The sequence below is a fragment of the Cupressus sempervirens genome, chromosome 3 (assembly GCF_028749045.1).
Source record: "Cupressus sempervirens isolate cs-2001-9-10 chromosome 3, ASM2874904v1, whole genome shotgun sequence".
Taxonomy (NCBI): domain Eukaryota; kingdom Viridiplantae; phylum Streptophyta; class Pinopsida; order Cupressales; family Cupressaceae; genus Cupressus; species Cupressus sempervirens.
In genome coordinates, this window is record NC_143120.1 from 533974042 (window position 1) to 533994806 (window position 20765).

Below are 20765 nucleotides of genomic sequence, written 5' to 3' on the forward strand. Positions count from 1 at the left end.
GGTTTTATAGTGGAGCAGCAGCCGTGCAGTAGAGGAAGCTGACTAGGCTGTACGGTATAACCGTACAGTAGGTGTTGTTTAGGCCACGAAACTGGTAGTGACCTTACGGTGTGTGCAGATTGAGCTTTAACTAGATACCAAAGCAATACATTCACCACTTACGCTAATCAATGCCAAAACAAATGATTCAAATCCAATTCCAAAGATATATATATATATGAATCTGCAAACAAAGATTGTGTGCAGATTCGCGAGACCTAAGCAAGTAATACAGTGGTGGAATAGGGTGAGGGTTGAATCCCAACGAAACTGGAATTGCCAAGTAGGGAAGATCTTTCACTTTCGAAATGGCAAACTATCTAGAACTCCAACAAGAATTTGCAGAACAAAGAAATAATCCAAATCACACGCCTACTACTACCTACATGCCATGCTTAAATATCTTTTAGAGGAACTTTTTGAGGGTATACAAAGATAACTGATGACCACACCTTCAGAAACAATTAAATAAAAAATGGGTCCGAGATATACTAAATCAATCAACCCATAAACAAAGGTTTGATTAATCATTTATTTTATGACAGGAATATTACATCAGCCATGTGTAGAATATTAAATAAGTTATATTCAGACTAACAAGCCATGTCATTCATGAACAAGACAACAATTATTTGATAAAAGCCAATGGCAGCAATGAAATACGTGTTATGTCTGCAACAAACAAATATTGGTAGTGAGAGATATTATATTATGAATACATGATATATTCGTACATGAATTTCAAAGGAGCCATTAGTGGTCATTGAAAATATTCCACATCAGAAGATGCTTGAATCAAAGAATCTAAATATTGTTTAAAGGCTGGATAAAATCATAGTGTTTGAATTGAACATTGCAACAAAGAGTAGTTTGAATACTACAAGATCTGTTAGAATGTAACATATAGACTCTAAAAGGCTGAACATCATATAAGGAAGACCATACAAATTTTATATAAAAACCCCGATGTAAAGAAAGATCCAAACAGTGGCATCGTGGACAGTCACTGATATGAGCATTCCATGTCACATACGGAGTATGCAAAATAAAAGGGTCAGCGACTTTGGATTGATAAGAAATCAAGAGTAGTGATATGAATAAGGAAAAACATCATCAAAGTAATGGAGACATAAGGCAGCATGAGAACAAGGATACGATGAAATTTTGAAACGTCGCATCAAAGAAATAAAGGCTCGATATATGAAAAAAGATTGTGATTATTAATTAAGAAAATCTTATTACAAAGTGAGCTTAAAAGATTTATAGTATAATGAACTAATGTCTCTCTTGGGTAAGAAGTAGCTTTTAAACTTATATAAAAAGATATAAAATAATGAATGTATCTTTGAAAAAAAGATGTGAGTGTAAGGAATGTGGAAGAGTATATAAAAGAAGAGTGTGATTAGTTTTTTTTGAGTAATAGTAAAGTATGAGAGTAAAACATGAAATTGACTATTTGAATCAAGGAGGGAAAGTTGCAATTTTATTGCAAATATAAAAGAAGAATTTGTGTAGAGATAAAAGAGAAGTTATACAGATATAAATATCAGATCAAAGAAGATAAATTAATTGTCCATCATCAGTTGAGTTGGCAATGTTGCAAAGATGGAAAAGAAGTTTGTGTGTAGTGGGTCGGTGCTCACGAAGACAAGTGGGGGTTGGTGCTTCCTGTGGGTTAGAGCTTGCAAACTGTGGGAGTTGGAGCTTCTAGTGAGTCGGTGCTCATAAACATAGAGGTCTTAGCCTCTAGTAGGTTGGAGTCTACAAACCATTGTAAAAGAGCAATTTATATAAGAAAGCATTTATTTGTTGTGGTTTTCTCCCGCATTGGGTTTCCACATAAATCTTTGTATCATTATTTTGACGTGCATACTTGTTCATTTCAACATTTCAACTTAATTGATTGGATAAAACTTTTAAATTGACAAATTTGTTATTATACTAATACACCCCCCACTCAGTATAATCATGTGCTCTTCAACATTTTTATTCAAACATCATGATAGTACTAAGGATTCACAAGCCTCGATTCTAGAAAGAAGATGTTATGATTACGGTGATATCTATTCAAAAGACTAAAAATGAGAGTGTAAGTAACATATTGAGATCATCTAAGGATGATAAAATGAGTTATTTACAAGATTTAAAAGAGCGCATTCATAACAGATGTTGAGATTCCTAAACAGAATCGAGAGACCCGAGAGATTTTACAGAGGGCATTCATGATGAATGTTGACCATATAGGGCATTCTTAAATATTGGCCACAGAAGGCATTCGTTATGAATGTCAGCCATAAAGGGCATCTTTGAATGTCGGTCACAGAGGACATCATGTGGACGTCGCCAATAGAGGCCATTCTTAAGTGTTGGCCACAGAGGGCATTCTTCATGAATGTCGGTCATAGAGGGTGTTCTTAGTGAACACTACCATGCTTGTTAGAGGGTGCTCATAGTGAGTGTCACCATTGTTGGCAGAGGGTGTTCTTAATGAGCACTGTCATTAAGGGCAGAGGGTATTGTTAGTGAACGTTGCCACTCTTGGCAGAGGACGTTGTTAGTGAGTGTCGCCATTTGTGGCGGCGGGCATTCTTACAGAATGTTGCCATTTGTGGCAGCGGGCATTCTTAAAGAATGTTGCCATTATTGGCAGAGGGCATTCTTATAGAATGCATCCCTTTGGCAAAGAGCATTTTAGAGATTCAATATTTGAGATATGTATTCATTGGAAGAGAGAAACAATTATCCAAAGTGCTATAGTACATCAAGATAAGTCTTATTTGAATTATTTCTAGATTGAGTAATATGATGAAATAATTTCAAGTTGATAAGTTCATGAATGCATTATAATTCTAACCTCAAGTTGAAATTGCCATTTTAGGATTGTGGGAGTGGATATCATATTGCATAGAAATTTATGAATGCTTTATAATTTTAACCTCCAATTGAAATTGCCATTTTAGGATCGTGGGAATGGATATCATATTGCATAGCAAACATCACTCACACTGAAGGATTTGAATTGCTTGAGGACAAGCAATTTTTGGAAGGATAGACTATAATATCCCCATATTTGTAAGATTTAATAATATAATAAAGTATAATATAATTTATTAATATATATTATATAATACTATATGAGAATTAGTTCCATATAATATGTATTGATCAAAATAATTATATCATCCATTGTATATAATTTTAATATAATAAATGAATGATAAATAATAATTTACATGAAATGACCCTTAAATAATATTCTAAGATGATTAATTTTGAGAGAAACATGACAGATATAATTCACCTTTCATATTCTATAAGAAATACTCGAGACATAAAGCATAGTATCTCTGATCATATATATTCTCACGACGTATGCAACTAAAGTTATCAATCTTTCAAGCATTCTAAATATTAAGTCATAGATGGAATACCTTATATAAATGATATTGATAAGATAACATCAACCTCTATCATGATATGGCATGATTAATATACATAACCAACACACATGCTTATAGTCGACTAAGGCCAGAAATGATATCAATGACATTTATCATATTAGTGAGTCCTAATGAGAGCAATAACCAATGATGAAGACTTAATGACTATCATCCAGCAGTGGTATATTATGTAGTTGATGATAGCAGCTATTATATTGAACAAAACATCTAATAGTGGTATATTATGTAGTTGGTTATAGTAGTTGTTATATTGAACAAAACATCCATACAAATGATAGGTTACCACGATGATAATCAATAATAATTACTACTGAAGAGATACGATGTCTATGTCAATAGGATACAACCTTTCTCACCGAGAGATATTTATAATGATGGAATGATAAGCATGGAGGGATTCACAGCAGAAACGATAACTATAATGATAGATCCATATAAATTATAGTGTGCAGATCATCTACTACTAGTAAAAATATCAATTAAAAGACATTCAATTCTAACTCAGTGCACACAAAATCTCCAGTCAAAGCATTTGATAAGAACCATAGTTATGGGACTCAAACTCGCCTCTGACTCGGAAAGTCAAAATCCAACTCGGACTCAGACTCGACGATTGGACTTGGCCAGGACTCGGCAAGGACTTAGAAAATCAAAATCCCATGAAATTCAAAGATTTTTAAGGATTTAACAATTCTTTCATGCATCATTTAGTCAATTAACATCAAATACACAATAATTGAGATAAATAGAAGCTACTTAACAATGTTAACACTCACACAATTTTGCGTAGATCACATAAGTATAACAACGAATTTTTGAATGAAAAAAATTGAATAACATAATATAAAGTTGAAGATTTAAGATTTAAGATTCAATCCTTAATAAATTCCTGACATACCACAACATCATTTTCAGAATTAATATACACTGAAAGACAAAAACACCTTCTAGAAATCTCTATCTTTTTAAATTTAAAAAAAATTGGGAGTCCTGGGTCGGGACTCGGCAGAGTCCCTGGACTTGGCGAGTCCACATGGACTCTGCGAAGACTCGGCCGCGTCAAAGTCTAGAGACCATTTGCCTCGGAAAGGCCACCTCTGCCTCAGACTCCCAGAGTCTTGGAACACTGATTAGAACTGATAAGTGAAGGTTCAATCTCTGCTCAAATGGAACATATTTAGGGAAGATAGGTATAGAACATGGGCAAAATTAGGAAAAGGAAAACCAAAAGATAAAGAAATCCAATGACTAACACTTTTGTCTCAGATAGCAATGAGATATCGAGTAGCCACATATTGAATTGGATGAGTCTACCCAAAAGCTAGAAATATCAAGAATTCACGACTAGGATTAGTTTGAGGAATTGATATAATCAGAAAAGAAATAAATGGAAGATGAGATATCCCTCATCATTGATGAGACAATAGAAGATCCATCAACACTAACAACCTAGAACTAGGAAATGGGAGCTCAGACTGCAGAAAAGCCATTACAACACAACGATTCGTGCCCATTTTATCAGTCACTACTACAAACATACATGTCCCTCTTGAAGGCTATAGAAAAATGTAATATTAAGCTAGAACATATATACAAAAATCTTAAAGTCCCCATTGATGTTACAAGCTAGTATTCAAGAGGAGACAAGGTTATAAACAATATCATAGTATGCATTAGAGACTAAAGTCAACGTAATTGCATGATTGCTACTCTATTTGGGGGGTATCGGATATAGTTTAGATGTCTATAGGATCACCAAATTATTGCAGAGTATTGTCAAATGTTTATGTCTACTAGGATTAAGTACATGATAAACATATAAATCTGTTAAGAACCACTTCAAATGAGTACCAGGGAACTAAGAGGACATGGTGAGGCAATGAAATTACTCTTTGAGGAATCTTCATTGCGAAATCTTTGGTGATACCATCCAAAATATTATAGATTATGAAATACTATATAAATTAGTAGTCCACCCTTAGACTAGTTTAGGGAAATCTACTGAATATTGAGTTCATTTCAACATTAATCTTTTCAGAACTAGTAGAGATATCAGAATCGTAAGTGTGAATATAACATTAAGTCATCTAGCATATATCAAATTTTCCATTAGAAATTGCAAGGATATTAAACTTTAAGTAAAGTAAGTGACTAGAAAGAAGTTATGTTTAAACAATTTGAAGGAATTATTCCCAAATCCCATAGGCTTGGATGAGGGGACATCACAACATGGTAGGAAATGAACTTCTAGTCTCATTAGCAGTGTACAATCTCCTTGGACTAATCCTTTGGTTATTGGCAAGGAACCTAGTATAGTTGGAGGAACAACATGCTGAAATACAATGTGAGCAACAAAGGCAACATGCGTTATAACAATTTGCTGAAAAGAATCAATGAGAACATAGGAGTGAGATACCTCACGGCAAAGAACAACCAACAAATGAAATAATTAATGCCCCCAATACTAAATAAAGCCCCAAGGTGAATAGCAAAAGAGGAAACTTAGGGAGAAGTTGCATTGTGACGGTCATTGCACATCAGAGAACAAGAGGATAGGCGTTGTCGTCTAAAGGAACTTAGTGAGCTAGATTGAGGGAATTAACGAGGAGAATTGACCCACTTTGAATTGAAGATGGAGAACTTGATTGAAACCACCATAAGGGGAATAAAAAACTCAACTGATTTCAAAGAATTAGAAACAAAGGTTGGGTAGACAGACCCGGAAACACTAGCACAAAGACAACACCAAACAAGCAACAAAGAAGGTTCCAATTTGAATGAAAAAGAGCTACAAGAAAAAGAGTGGAGATAATTTTGCTTGTGGTAAACACACAAGGTAGTAGTTGACAAACTACAATGGTTGAAGTAGTTGAGAAATAAAAACTTCCTTGATTTACAGGCGATGGTTTTGACAACCAAGCAAGTCATTGCAAGACATCTGGAAAGCAAATGGTGAGAATGACTAGGATGATTGGTTAAGAGCATTCCTGACCACCCTAGGGGATTGTCATTGATTGGTATACAGAGGTGGATGCTACTAGAAAAACGTCATGGAAAGATCTCAGAACAGCCTTTGAAGAGAACTTTAGACTATTACAAGATGATGATGAAATAGTCATGGAAATATACAATGCGAGAAAAGGGAAGAATGAATCCATGAATCTACAATCAGAGACTAAAAGAACTCATAGGAAAATTGGAAAACAAACTAGTGGATGGATTGTAAAAACAATAGTTTATTGCCAAACTAACTCCATCTAACCTGAACATGTGCCATGAACATTGGAAGCAAAAGAGAAACCTCAAAAGGAAGCATGGAAGTGACAATAATTGTATGGGAGGATATAGTGGATAAGAATCCAAACTAATACAATTATTAAGAAGAGATATGATGCAAATAATGAAGGAGATGACTACTGGGAAAGAAGGAATAAAAGAAGGCAAGGAACTTTGGTGTACTAATTGCCAGTTGAAGGTCCACAAAAATGCCAATTTTCCAATGAAGGTATTATGTGACATATTCTAGGTACTAGGACACTCCATAAGTGCCTAGGTATTCTTTACCCAAGGTGAATAAGTCACACCTCTTTCACACCTCTAAGAAATACAACTATGAGGTATCACTAGGAAGATACCACAACAACTAGCGAGAGAGTAATAACTACCACAACAATTGGTGAGAGAGTAATAACAGCAATAATACTAGTACACCCTAGAGCCACATCTAGTACGATGCTTGTGGACACCCCATAATTCAATGTCGAAGACAATGAATGGGGTCATTTTGCACATGACTGCCAAAGTGGAGGACAAAGTAGGGGGCTGTTGTGTAAATGGTGTGGACGTAGCCATCACAATGATGCCGAGTGCCCAAGATATATAAGTGTAAACATGATTGACATTTCTGAGCCTAGGAGAGAACTTGTGGCCATTACAAGGACACATGTTAGAAAAATCACATATCTTGGTGCGAGTACAGAGAAAGAGAGATTAAAATAGGCAGGAGAAAACATCCACGAAGCCATGAAGAAGGAAGAAGGACAAGTTAGAAGTCTACTGTGTCAAATCAACAATCATATCAAAACATTATTCAACAGATGTTGCAAGCCACCATGGTGAGGGTAGCTAATTTACTAGAAACTCTTCCACAACTAAAGATTGTTATTACAATAGGAGGAAGTAACGAGGAGGAGATAAATCCAAGGAGGAAAAGGAGTAAGGAAGGGGAGAGAAAGAGATGAATACACTATTCACAATATGAGTGGGGAGGACACTTGCCATTGTAGAAATGGAAGTAATGGGCTGTAAATTAACAAACACTATTGTGGGTGGAAGGTTTGGTGTGAACATTCTTTCTGAAGAAACTTGGAAAGCCCTGGAGAAACCAACCCTTTGGCCACCTACATTCCAACTTGTAGGAGAATACCAGCATGGGATCAAGCCCATTGCAACATTGATGGGACAAAAAGTGCTGATTGGGACTCAACAATTCTTCCTGGATTTTGTATTCATTGCCTTAGAAAAGAAAGGGTATGGTGCACTTTTTGGGAGAGGGTGTATTATTACAGCTAAAGCTAATCACAATTGGAAGAAGAATACTCTCTCTATTGAAGCAGAAGAACGGAAATATGTAATTGATCTTTGAAGCCAGCAGTGAGTCTAGAGTTAGCCTCAGATTCAAAAGCAGATGGCGGAGAATGGGATAAGGAGGGAGAAGCAGATCCTATTGAGGAAGGCATATTATTTTTGGGGAATTGCTTAAAAGATGAAACTAGCTCTCTCAACGGACTATTTCACTAGCAGATAAAAGATTATGAGGTCTTTTTACCAAGATGTGACGTGTTACAAATTTATGAAATAGAAACTAAAGAAGAAGCTTACCCAAATGTTATGAGTACAAAGAAGGCCTAGTTGGCTCTTGTTACTGACTAAGGTACTCAAAGTATTTTCAACACAATACTTACATATGTCAAAGAACTGATCCCCATTGATTATATTTATTGCTTCAATTATATCTTGCTCTAACAATTGAAACTCTGTAAACTATAGATTCTTTGATTTTGTTTTGAAGTTTTGGATTAAATGCATTAAAAATACTGATATGAGGAATTTGAAATGAACAATAACAATTGACACAAATCGTTTATATACTGCACTATATTTATTATTAACCTTGCTGCGTTGATAGTCAAGTTACAATAAAGGCAGAAACTGTTATCTCAATGTGGATATCCAGTATGCAGAATAACTCCTAGACACACTACCCAGTATTGCAAAACACAGTCTTTCTCCCAATCGCAAGTGCTGGTGCTGCAACAACAGTCACCCATGGCCTTGAGGATCCATGCCAATATGGGCATTGGGAGAAATACATGGAAAGGACACCCAACTTGGGAATTCTAATGACAACCCTATAGGGCGTGAATATTGTTCTCAATGTTGACAGAAGATACAATGCTTGTTGCCACTAATAATGTTGTCCCTCTGCTGGTAAGCCTGCCACCCAGATTATGATGCTAACAATGTTTATGTTGTAGAGACACTTTCCCACGTGGATTACAAATTAAGCACAACCCGATTATAGAATTGGGCACTAAGTGTGCAAACTTCTCTACACCAAAATCAGTTAGACTTCTTGGCATCCAAGCTGAAAATTAACACCCAGAAGAATTGATGCTAACACACTTACAACCAATGTTATGAACCAATTCCAAACTCTTAACACATTATCGCCCACAAAGTGACAAGCAAAACAATTAGAGTGGCATGATATGAACAAGAAATTGCTTACTAATCTACAGAGAAAGTCAATGCCCAAGTTCAAGGTTTCTTTGGTGCTTGAATGCTAAATGATACCTCCTTACTTTTTAAATTAAATTGCAAAGTCAATCTTAGCCAATTAAAGTCTCCTTAGCAATAGTCAATACAGAAGGAAGACTCACAATTTCAGCCTTTAACAAATCTCAAAATTTAGTCCTCAATACTTCAGTTGTGGATTAAATGCCCAACTCAGAAACAAACTCTTACACCTCAACAAAAGATGTGTTTCTCACCAACTAGACTCATATTTGTAACATAATTTGGCACTTAGCTTCTTCAACGTACCTTTCAATTACGAAGCTTTGTAATGTTCTCGAACAGTTTCGAAGATGCTCCCATGCTGCGTGACTACTTCTCGTACTATGCGGCCGCTACCCATGCTGCGCGACTACTGCCTGTGCTACGCGGCCACTTGTTGTGTTGCGCGGCCACTACCCATGCTGCACAGCTACAGCCCATGCTACGCAACTATTAGCCGTGCTGCGTGGCCACTACTCGTGCTACGCGACTACTGCTCGTGTTGCGTGGCCCAAATTGGAGGAGTGAAACAAAGCCATACGGATGAAATTTAGAGTGTTGTACGTTGTGCTAGGAAGGCCATACGGTTGAATTAGAGCAAGCCGTACGGTGGATTAGAGATGGCCATACGATGATGCAAAAGATGTATCTTAGTACGGAACGATGGGTAAGTCGAGGTGTATGTACGGTGAAAGCTATGAGGAAGGACAGTACGGAGAAAGGGGGGAGAGAAACCAGAATCCAACACAGAATGTAATTGTGGTTCATACACAGTACACCATAGAAAAATCCACAATAACAAAGACTTAGATGCGAATAATAATTACCAAGATACTCCAACTTGCCAGATCCAATCCAAGTAATACATGCAACAACAGAATAGGGTGAGGGTTGAATCCCACTGAAATTGCACAAGCCAAATAGGGAAGATCTTTCACTTCCGAAATGGCGAACAATTCCGAACTCCAACAGGAATCCGCAGTATAGGGAAAATATAATCCAAAGCATGCCTACTAACTACTTACAAGTCGTGCATAAATGCCCATCGAGAAACTTTCTGAGGGTGTACAAAGATGGCCAACGGCGATCCAAACTACAAAGACAAAAATAAAAATGGGCTTGAGATAAATTAAATCAATCAGCCCGTTACACAGATTAATTAAATACATTTATTTTATGATGGGGATATTACAAGCTTCATCTACACAACTCCATTTTATAACATTAAATATCATAAAGTGCTATTATAATAATGAAGCCTTAATAATTAATTAATAAATATAACCCATTCATTAAATAACCCCATCCAATGTAGTTGATGACCAAATGCTAGCACCACCAATTGCATTGCCAAATATGGCAACTGCCCAAAACAGAATTACTAAAAATAGCAAGTCCACAATCAAGACCCTCAAATCTCATTGTTAGCTCACACGGGTCTCGATGATGAACTGGCCTAGCCATATGTAGAGATTTGCCAAAAACAAGGATATTGCACAAAAATAGATGACACACCAACTCACTAGTTTGAAAAAAACAACATTGAAATATGAACCTATATAACAAGAATGAACTCGAGGGAAGAAGATGATCCCAAGGTAATCTTGGTAGGAGATGGCTGGGACCTGATATTAAAAGTAGCAACATTTAATTTTTTTCTAGAATACAAGGACCTGTTCGTGTAGACGTATAAAGACCTAAAAGGAGTACCACCCACGTTATGTGTCCATCAAATTCCCCTCATACCTAGAGCAAGTATAGTATAGAAAAGGCCATATTAGATGAATAAAAACTATGCAACAAAGGTACAAGAAGAGATTGCCAAGATGCTTGATGTGGGTATCATCTTTAAGGTACAAACTAGCGAATGGGTCTCACCTTTATTCATATTATTGAAAAAGGAAGGTAATCAGATTTGGATCTGTGTAGAGTTTAGATGCCCAAATGTTGTAATTGTGATGGAGCCCTTTTCAATTCCTTCTACAGATAGTATCCTAGAAGAAGTTGTAGGCCAGGCCATGAAATGTATTCTTTCATGGATGGATTCTTGGGTTATAACTAGATTGACATACAACAAAAAGGGACAAATTAAAAAATAAAACCTTTTTGGTAGAGGATAGGGTATATGCATACAATTGGATGTTGTTTGGTCTCTCTAATGCACCTTCCACCTTTGAAAGGGTTATATTCCACATTTTTTATAAGATGTTGATTGGGAACTTTAAGGCTTTTTTGGATGATTCGTCAATTTATAGTGAGAAAGAACATCATTTGAAGGCTGCCAAGGAGTTCATGGAGCAATGTTAGCGAGCTAGGATGACACTAAATCTAAAGAAATGTCATTGTATAGTACCACAAGGTAGACTATTGGGCTACATAGTGTGCAAGGTAGGATTAAAAATTCACCTAGGTAAAATCAGTGCCATCATCCATATGGAGAGGCCTACATATGTAACAACTATCAAATCATTCCTAGGACATGTAGGGTACTATAGAAGGTTCATAAAAGGGTTTTCTAACGTATCATTACCATTGGAAAATATAACAAGAAAAGAACCATTAGCATGCCAAAAGGAACAAGAGGAAGCATTTTAGGAGCTAAAGTAAAGGCTTGTAGGACGACCCATCTTGGTATATCCGGACTGGAACAAAGAATTATGTGTCCATGTAAATGCCTCCAACTATGTAATAGGGGCCACATTGACACAGGCTAGAGCAGAAGTGTTAGATCATTTGGTGTATTTTGTCAACTGACTATTATCTAAAGCAGAGCAAAATTATGGCACGAGTGAAGAGAAGCACTAGGTATGGTATATGCTGTCCAAAAATTTAAACATTTATCTGCCAATGACACCTTTCACATTCTTTGTTGACCACCAAGCCCTAATGTATCTTCTAAACAAACCTATCATACAAGATAGGGTCAATTGATGGTTATTCCTTCTTGTAGGTTAAGAATTTTGTATGTCGTTGACCACGACTTACAAAATTTTAATTTTAGGCAACATTTCATGAGATATCTCTCCTCTCAGCAATAGGGGAGGTTCCCTTCTTACTATGGGTGGCTTCAACAAGAACTTAACTGAAATTATAAAAAGGGCAGTTCTCTTAATCAATTCCTCTTTTTTAGGAATGATTTACATGTAAGTTTGTAACTACAACTTTCTAGCTTAACAAAAAAGTACCTTATTGCTACAATAATACTGGTGACCTTGGAATTGACATAAGAACAATACCAAGGGAAACAATTTACTTTTTTATAATTTGTGAAACAAAAATAGGAATTGAAAGTCTCTTGCATTTGTCTCAAATGAAGACTCACGTAGAATAACTTGTAAGACACAAAATCTCTTACTGGATACTCTCAACTTCAATAAAAAAACTTACAATTGAAGCCCAAAGTCTTCAAATCTAAGTGATTAAAGCCATTACTATCTATTAAAATTTGTCCTCCCATAGTGGAATTTCTTCAAAAGTTCAAATTAACTCTAAATGCAATAGGCAAGTCAGAGTCTATACAATTAAATCCAAATCCCTCTTTGAGTGAAGCCCCAAAACTCACAATCAATATCAAGAAAATGTCATCACATAACACCTTGAATCAACACAGTTTGAAGGCAAGTTACCTCTTTTATTGAAAGCAATTTAGATTTACATCAAAGCACAAAGTCTTAAAATGCACATATAAACTAGCAGAATTTTCTTGCCTTGCCAAAAGATGATTATTTATAATGAGCTCTCTCATTTGTATTGGAAAATAGGAGAGAGAGAGGTGGAGGGAAAGGGGAATTCCTCAACCACCTTGACTTATTTCGTAACAAACTTCTAACTAATTTGACTTATTCAAAGTTGCATGCCTAACATGATTGCAACTTGATTACATGTTACAACTTTGCATGTGATACTATCACATGCAATTACATCCCATTTTTCCATCACATGTAATATGTCAATTACAAATAACAAATACATGATGAAAATATTTAAGTGCCTTACAAGACACAAATTCGATTACATCGAGCTTTTTTGACCTTCATACTGCTACAAGACGCTTGATGTTTTACAATTGTTGTGCTTAGGTTTGTTAGAATCATCTCGAACTGGAATATGAATATGTATCCTTGATTGTTCCATTGAGTTTTCATTGACCTTTTTTATTTTGAAAGCACTTTATGCTTGTAATCATTCTTTCACCTCATTGTAGGCTCCATCATGTGATCATGCTTGTTCCGTATCCTCTTTTTCTTCTTTGCATGCATAAAACCAGCTCTTGAAATTGAGAGAAAACTTAGAAACGAGGTTGTTTTGGGAGTATTGCATATAGGATACAGCTGGAAACTTTTGGGACAGTAAATGGGTAAATGCGTTTAAGCTCAAAATATGTGCTTATATGATGAAAAGGCCCAAAAAAATTTTTTTGGCGGTCAAAAGCATGTGCTAACATCAAGCTTTAAGTTATGCAAATGAAGGATGAGTGAGTAGCAATTGGGCAACATATGATGTTACATCACAATTTTTGACCTAGCTTGAAATATAGATGTTGAAGTTCACATGAAGCCAGTTGGCAGTTTAATTTGATATATAATCTGGCGAAATGGTAGATAGTTAGTCATTAGGATTTCAAGTGCAGATGACATGCCAGTTATTCGTTAATCGCAAATTCATAGAATTTTAATTGATGTGATTATTTATAATTTATAATTTAATTATAGAGGAATTCCTTGCAGGGAGCTTGCCGAAGGGGTGGAAGCATTGTCAGAAAAGAATTAGACAGGGCATCACCATCACTAGGCAGACGGGTAAAAGACCCAGCCATAATACATCTGCAGGACTTGCATGAGTTATTTAATAATTTAATTAATAAATTAAGTTTAAATATAAAACGCACCTTAAAGGATTTTTATTTTTTTTGTCATATTATTTTAATAATAATTTATATGTGGATTTAATAAATAAAATGATTTTTGATACATTATAATTTAATAATTAATAAAATAATTGTTGCTTGTACTTATAAGATTTTAATAACGTTAGAATTATAATAGAATTATTATAATTCTTGAAGTATAACTTTCCAACTCTATTCTTCCAATTTAATATTTTTTGTTTTAAATGATAACACTTGACATTATTGATTGATTTTACATTTGGCAATTTGAGTTTTTGTGACATATTCTTATAGTCATCTTGGGTATTCAAAGGGCTTTCTTTATAAATTAATGGGAGCCGGAAAGTCATTGTTCATCCCTTATGGAAGCCGTGGAATATGATCTTGTAACCGAAGGAAGCCAGAAGGTCTGGCCGTAACTTTTATATAAAACCATCAATGTAGCTCGGCAAAGAGGGAGGGGAAAGTAATCGGCTTTCTCTCAAGCATGAACTTTCATCGATTTCCTTGCTAGAAATATTCTATAGATTCTTTTTAGTAACTTTTCTCCTTGGTAAAAGATAATATATGTTAGCTTTGTTGTATCCGGCACCCATGCTCGATTATATATTTCCTTTGTTTTACTTTTCCTTCCGAATACATCCCTGCCCTGCTATGGTGTTGATAGCACCCAGTCTGTATTCATTTTGTATTCCGACCCTAAGCCAGGAATGGAGTTTTTACTTCCTGTCATGAGAGATCAAGAGCAGATGGAGTGTCACCCGTGGAAAATCAGAACAGGAAGAGGAGTCCTTTTTACCCACTTAGAACATTCTGGATTATCTCACAAAGGTGTCATGCCAGAGTATTACTGAATCACGATATCCTTTTTATGCTAAGTCTGTTTGATTCATGAAGATTGCAAACTCGTATATTGCAGGGTCTTTTGTATATTTATTTCTGTTCACATGTTTGCATCAGTCATAAGTCTTTTGGTATTACTGTTGCATAGAAATTTATAACTCTGATTGCTCTTAAATTTGATCATGTTTTCTCCTAGTGATAACGTGTGAATTATGATGCCAAACCATAGTAACGTGAATCGGAATCGTATTGGAATCGGCACGGCCGAATCGAATCGTGAATCGGGGGTGAATCATTGGTGAATCGGCAATGAATCGGCAAATTTGAAAAAACCCTTTAAATGTAAAGATTTTAACAATTTAAGACTTATTTCATGCACCCTTTATTGAATATAACTTAAAAACACTATAACATCATCAAATAGAATCTAACATACATAAACATGAAACATAAAATCCATCACATACGTAACTATGTTATCATTATGTACTAAAATGTAAATTGTATGCTAGCTGAAGTAAATAAAAATCAAATGATCATAATGATTCAAATCATAGAATCAGTAAGATGAAATCATGAAGATCTATAAGACATCAAATCATAAATGTATGTATAAATCTAAGATGAAGATTCATGAAAGTTTGAAACATATGTCTATCAGTGATTCAGTATCACTATCAATATCTATACAGTGTAAACAAAATATAAAAACAAGGCTCCAGCTCAAGCCTCATCATCCTCCTCATCATCCTCTAGCTCTGCTGCAGCCTCAACCTCAGCCTCTGAGTATCTAGTTTGCCTATCAGAAAGGCGTGTAAGGTAGGTCCTAGAGGACCGCCGAGCCATGTCCCCTGCATGGGCAATGGGCTCATGAATAACGTCGCTAGGGCCTGCGTCTGTGCGTGCGTGTGTGCGTCTACCAATGCCTGAACGTGCTCTAGCTACCTCCTTTGCCCTAGCCACAGCCTCAGCCTCTACATCCACCTGGTCAACCCACGCGCGGTCTTCCTTAGTGAAGACTAGGTCCACGGTCTCTGTGATCCACTCTGATTCTGGATCAATCTCCTCTAGAATGATCGGAGAGGAGTCAGCGCCCAAAATCTATCTAATCCTAAGACGAAGGTTGTAATGAACAAAGACAAGATCATTCAACCTCTGCACTGTCAACCTATTTCTCCTCTTCGAGTGGATGTGCTCGAACATGGACCAACTGCGCTCACATCTAGAAGCGCTGCTCGGCTGACTCAGAATGCGGATGGCAATTTTTTGAAAGTTTGGGGTTGTGGCCCCAAACATTTGCCACCATCTATCTGAAATAAGGAAAAAACAAAAACAATTAGTCTCATTTACAAATTACAACTCAAAAATTAATGCATTATATAATCAACTTTAAGTTTAGAATCTAGATTCATGAACATTGAATATATTATTTAATTTTTACCTGGCTGTAGTGTTGTCTGAGCATTTATGGCCATCCTGCCAGAGAAAAGTGGCCCCTCCTTATTGTTGAACTGGTCTAGCTCAACAATCGCAGCAGCGCTATTTTCATCGCTACTCAATCTCTGAATCACTGTGTATAAGCCAGTGAGAACCTCCGCATCCGCCTTGAACTCAGGACGGAAACGAAATGCCGGATTCAGATAGTAAGCTATTGCGTGGATGGGTCGATGGAGCTGATTCTGCCATCTCCTATCGATGATGTCCCAAATAGGGCCATACCTCTCCTGCACTCCTGCATATTGGGCTCTGATGGCCTCCTTGGCCCTATCCATGCCCTCATAAATGTAGTCCATAGAGGGCTTCTCCCCATCAGCAGTTCGTAGCAAAGCTACAAGGGGCTCAGTGACCTACATATAAAGTAAAACAAAAAATTTGAGTCAAAACTTAAATATAAAATAATATAACTTAAAGTAAAAGCAAAATACTAAATGTTAAATTGCAATAAATTTACCTTAAGGATTTCTCTAGCGGGTTTCCAAAAACCATCCTCATCAAATATGCAATCCGCCACATCTAACCCTACAGTGGTCGTAGCATAGGAAGAGCAAATCCACTCCTGCCCAACAAACATGCTCCTCAATCCATCCCTTGATGTCAACAAGGACTGCAAGGTGATGAAATTCGAGGCAAACCTCGTGATACCTGGGCGAGCTAACTCCTTGCCTTTTGTGTACTTCCTCATTGTGCTAAGGACAAATGCATGATTATAAATGAATTTGCATATATTTTTTGCCCTTTCCACACATGACTTGACAAACTCAAGTTTGCCAATTTCCTCCAACATGAGGTCAATGCAGTGTGCCGCACAAGGGGACCAAAATATGGTGGGGTGCCTCTCCATCAAAAGTTTACCTACAACAATTTTAAGTCAATTAGAAACTCAAATTTCAAAATTCAAATAAATTTATTTTCAAAACTTGCAAAGTTAAAAGTTTACCTGCTGCAACATAATTTGCTGCATTATCCGTCACCACCTGGATCACATTTTGTTCTCCCACCTCTGCTATAACTTCCTCAATAGCCTCACATAAATATGTGGCATTTTTCACATGTGCGGAAGCATCAATGGATTTTATGAACATGGTATATCCTACAAGTAACAAAACAACAAATTATAATATTAAATGGATCATTAACGAATTAGCATTCAACAAATCAAAATTTACAATGTATGTAGGAAAGTAGAATGATCAATCACCTCCACAGGATACAAGAAAATTGAGGAGTGTTCTATTCCTCCTATCGGTCCAACCATCAGTCATGATGGTGCAACCCTTTGCAATCCATTCCTTTCGGTTCTCCTCGAGGTCAACCCTCATGTCCTCTACCATCTCATCCAGGAGGTATCCGCTCAACTCAGCCTCAGTTGGGGCTTTAAACCTCGGACCACAAATAACAACCGCATCTATCATATTCTGCCAATAAGGAGCCCTGTCACAAATAAAAGTTTAGATGTCAAAGACTCAAATTATAAAACAAGTAGATATAATTAAAGTTTTACTTTTACTTTTAATTTTAGCTTTAAAGAAAACAAAGAAAAAAGAATCAATTACCTGGCTGCAATAAATGGAATGTTGCAAAAGTACCAAAATTTGCATATCTCCTTTCTGGTAGCATCGTGAATCTCCTTGTTCAAACCCATGCCCTCAAGCGTGGGTTGGGAACCAGGAGTAGTGCGAGGCACAAAGTAACTATCCATTCTGTTTTTTCGCACTCTAGGCTGCAATAGGTTGGTGTGGGACTCCGTCTCAGTATGTGACCGACTAGCACTAGCACTAGCACGAGCAGAAGAACTAGGATTAAAAGGAGGCCTAGAAGAACCCTCTCCAACACAACCTACGGATGCGGAAGCTAATGCAGATGCAGATGTGGATGCGGCTGCGGATGCGGGAACATGGGAGCCAATACCCCTTAACCCTTCAACTTGCATTTTCCTATTTGCTTTGTCTTTTTCAATTTTTTCTAATGCCATTAAGCAAGTGCGTTTTGCCTCAGGAGTTTGGTGAGTGCAAACTGTAACATCATGTCTAGGTATAGCAGCAATGTGGAATTTCAATCTATAAATACCCCCGGAAGTTATTTTTTCTTTACAAAACATGCATTTTGTTTGATATTTGGTTCTTCCAGGAAACTCTTCATTATATTTCCAACATTCATCTTTTTTACCCATTGGAATTTGCGAAAAATGAGAGCAAAGGCTGCTGCAATAAATTTTTTTATGTAAAATATCAAAGTTTGAAGCTAATAAAAATTAGAAAACAACAAACCCTAGCTTGCAACTTAGTAAAAATAAAGAGCATTCAAGATTTACACTAAAATTCTTGAAAACTATAGAAATTTAACTAAAAACGCATAATACACTGAAAATTTAACAAAAAATGCATAATACATTAACATGCAAGAAAAAAAATAAGCACTTACCTCTTGCAAATGAGTTGAGGAGTGTTGATATTGGCTCCTTAATGCTCCCAAAGCAATTGATGGGCTCCCCAAATGGCCTGCTGATCTCTTTGGTGCTCCTCCTTCTTGTCGGTTGGAAACCTATGGCTTTTCTTTTCTCTTCTTCTCTCTCACTTTTCCTCTCTTCTACTCATGCTTCACAAATAGAAGGCCCTTTAGGGTTATAACAAAGAGAATAGGTCAAAAACAAAGTGAAAAAAACAAGTGATTTTTTTAAAAATTTCAACTTCCCTTTTTACATGCCGCGGCCGATTCATAGCCGATTTTTTAAGGCGATTTTTACATGAATCGCCTGAATTGGCGATTTAGGCGATTCATGGCCCAGAAATTGGCGATACCGATTCACGATTCAAAAAAAATCGCCCAGGATGAATCGGGTCGCGGAATCGCCGATTCAGGCGATTTTTGGGCGATTCTCGTTACTATGTGCCAAACTATACATTAAGTCTATCGATTTCTCCTTCTATATATATATATATCTGATTATGTGAGTAATACTCTGAAATGTTTTTGAGCAATGACAAGGAAGTAATTATTCTAGATTGAATCAAATGTGTTTTGAAAAATAAATTTGCATATATATATATAATTATATAACTAATCAACCTTGAGTTGAATTTGTTCTGCCTTAAAATCAATTTAGTATTAACATCTGCAGGTCACACAGCAAGCTAGGCGATTTTCTTCTAAGCACAGGACTCTCCGCAATGTTTGGTGACAGAGTCATGTAATCTCTTAAAAAAAAATCCGTATATTTCTTATTTTATTTTATTTTATTAAAGAGATGAATGCAAAATTTAACCGTAAACCGTTAATAATAGCATGTGGAATTGACCACCGAACTCTTCTTCAAGACTACAATAACTAATACACAAGCCAGTTGAATATCTTGTAAAAATAGTCAATATCTTTGGTAATTTTGTTACTCAAATTTATACATAAGACTGGCATTTTCTTTTATTCATATAAACATCCAAATATGTGGTTTCTTTCAGAATCATATAAAGTCAATGGCCAAAATGTTAATAACTCTGTTGGTAAACAAATACATCTTGTTATAGTACAAATAACTAGAAGACAGTACACCAAGGAATTCACTTGGTGTAAATGCTAATATAGGGTGACAAGGTGATAAAGAAGAATCTGTAATATTTGAATCCGTAATCAGTTATGACATTTCAATATTTATCATTTAATAAGAATTAATTAATAGCTCATGCATATTCCTTTTATAATGATCATCTGTTGCCAAGTCATATGGTGTGTTTATCTCTTGAAGTTTAGTGGATGGTAAGATGTTCCCTGTCAATTCCGGGTAGGGAGGGCCTTTCTTGATTGAGATAGTGTGGGGAAAATATTTGGTCCGAGGCTGGGTGGTAAAGCCCCTGACAATGTTTCACCTCTCTCAAGATGTCGGATATGCGTCAGAGAGAGATAAGCCATGCATTCAATTGTTTATCAGAAATAGGTATTATCATTTTTGTTTATGAGAAGGTAAGATTTAATTGAAGTATTTCATTGTTATCATCATTTTACTTTCACATAAATGAATATTGAATATAAGTATTAATCTAATCTTGAGAAATTGTCACAGATAAGCAATTGAAGGAAAAGAAATCCGAGGCCCTAATTGATTGGGTGACAGTTGGAACCTTAATTGATATGGTGGTATTGGAAGCCCTAAATGAATCCATGGTATCGAAAACCCTAGTTGAATCCGTGGTTGCGGAAGCCCT

At 36.1% G+C, this 20765-nt stretch overlaps 3 protein-coding genes across 3 annotated transcripts in view; 1 reads left to right on the forward strand and 2 right to left on the reverse strand.

Moving 5' to 3' along the window:
* The window catches only part of EMB2369 (tRNA synthetase class I (I, L, M and V) family protein), a 257898-nt gene that overhangs the window by 115485 nt on the left and 121648 nt on the right, over positions 1 to 20765 (forward strand). The window lies entirely within an intron of this gene.
* LOC149567516 (uncharacterized) lies at positions 16102 to 18174 on the reverse strand. Its single transcript, XM_089817492.1, has 5 exons — positions 17768 to 18174; positions 17507 to 17659; positions 17021 to 17421; positions 16511 to 16916; positions 16102 to 16379 (listed from the first exon to the last, which is right to left on the reverse strand). Exons 1-5 carry the CDS (start codon positions 17979 to 17981, stop codon positions 16171 to 16173), a joined length of 1383 nt encoding a protein of 460 aa, XP_089673618.1. The 5' UTR covers positions 17982 to 18174; the 3' UTR covers positions 16102 to 16170.
* On the reverse strand, positions 18119 to 19092 carry LOC149567517 (uncharacterized). Its single transcript, XM_089823385.1, has 2 exons — positions 18991 to 19092; positions 18119 to 18770 (listed from the first exon to the last, which is right to left on the reverse strand). Exon 2 carries the CDS (start codon positions 18737 to 18739, stop codon positions 18119 to 18121), a length of 621 nt encoding a protein of 206 aa, XP_089679511.1. The 5' UTR covers positions 18740 to 18770; positions 18991 to 19092.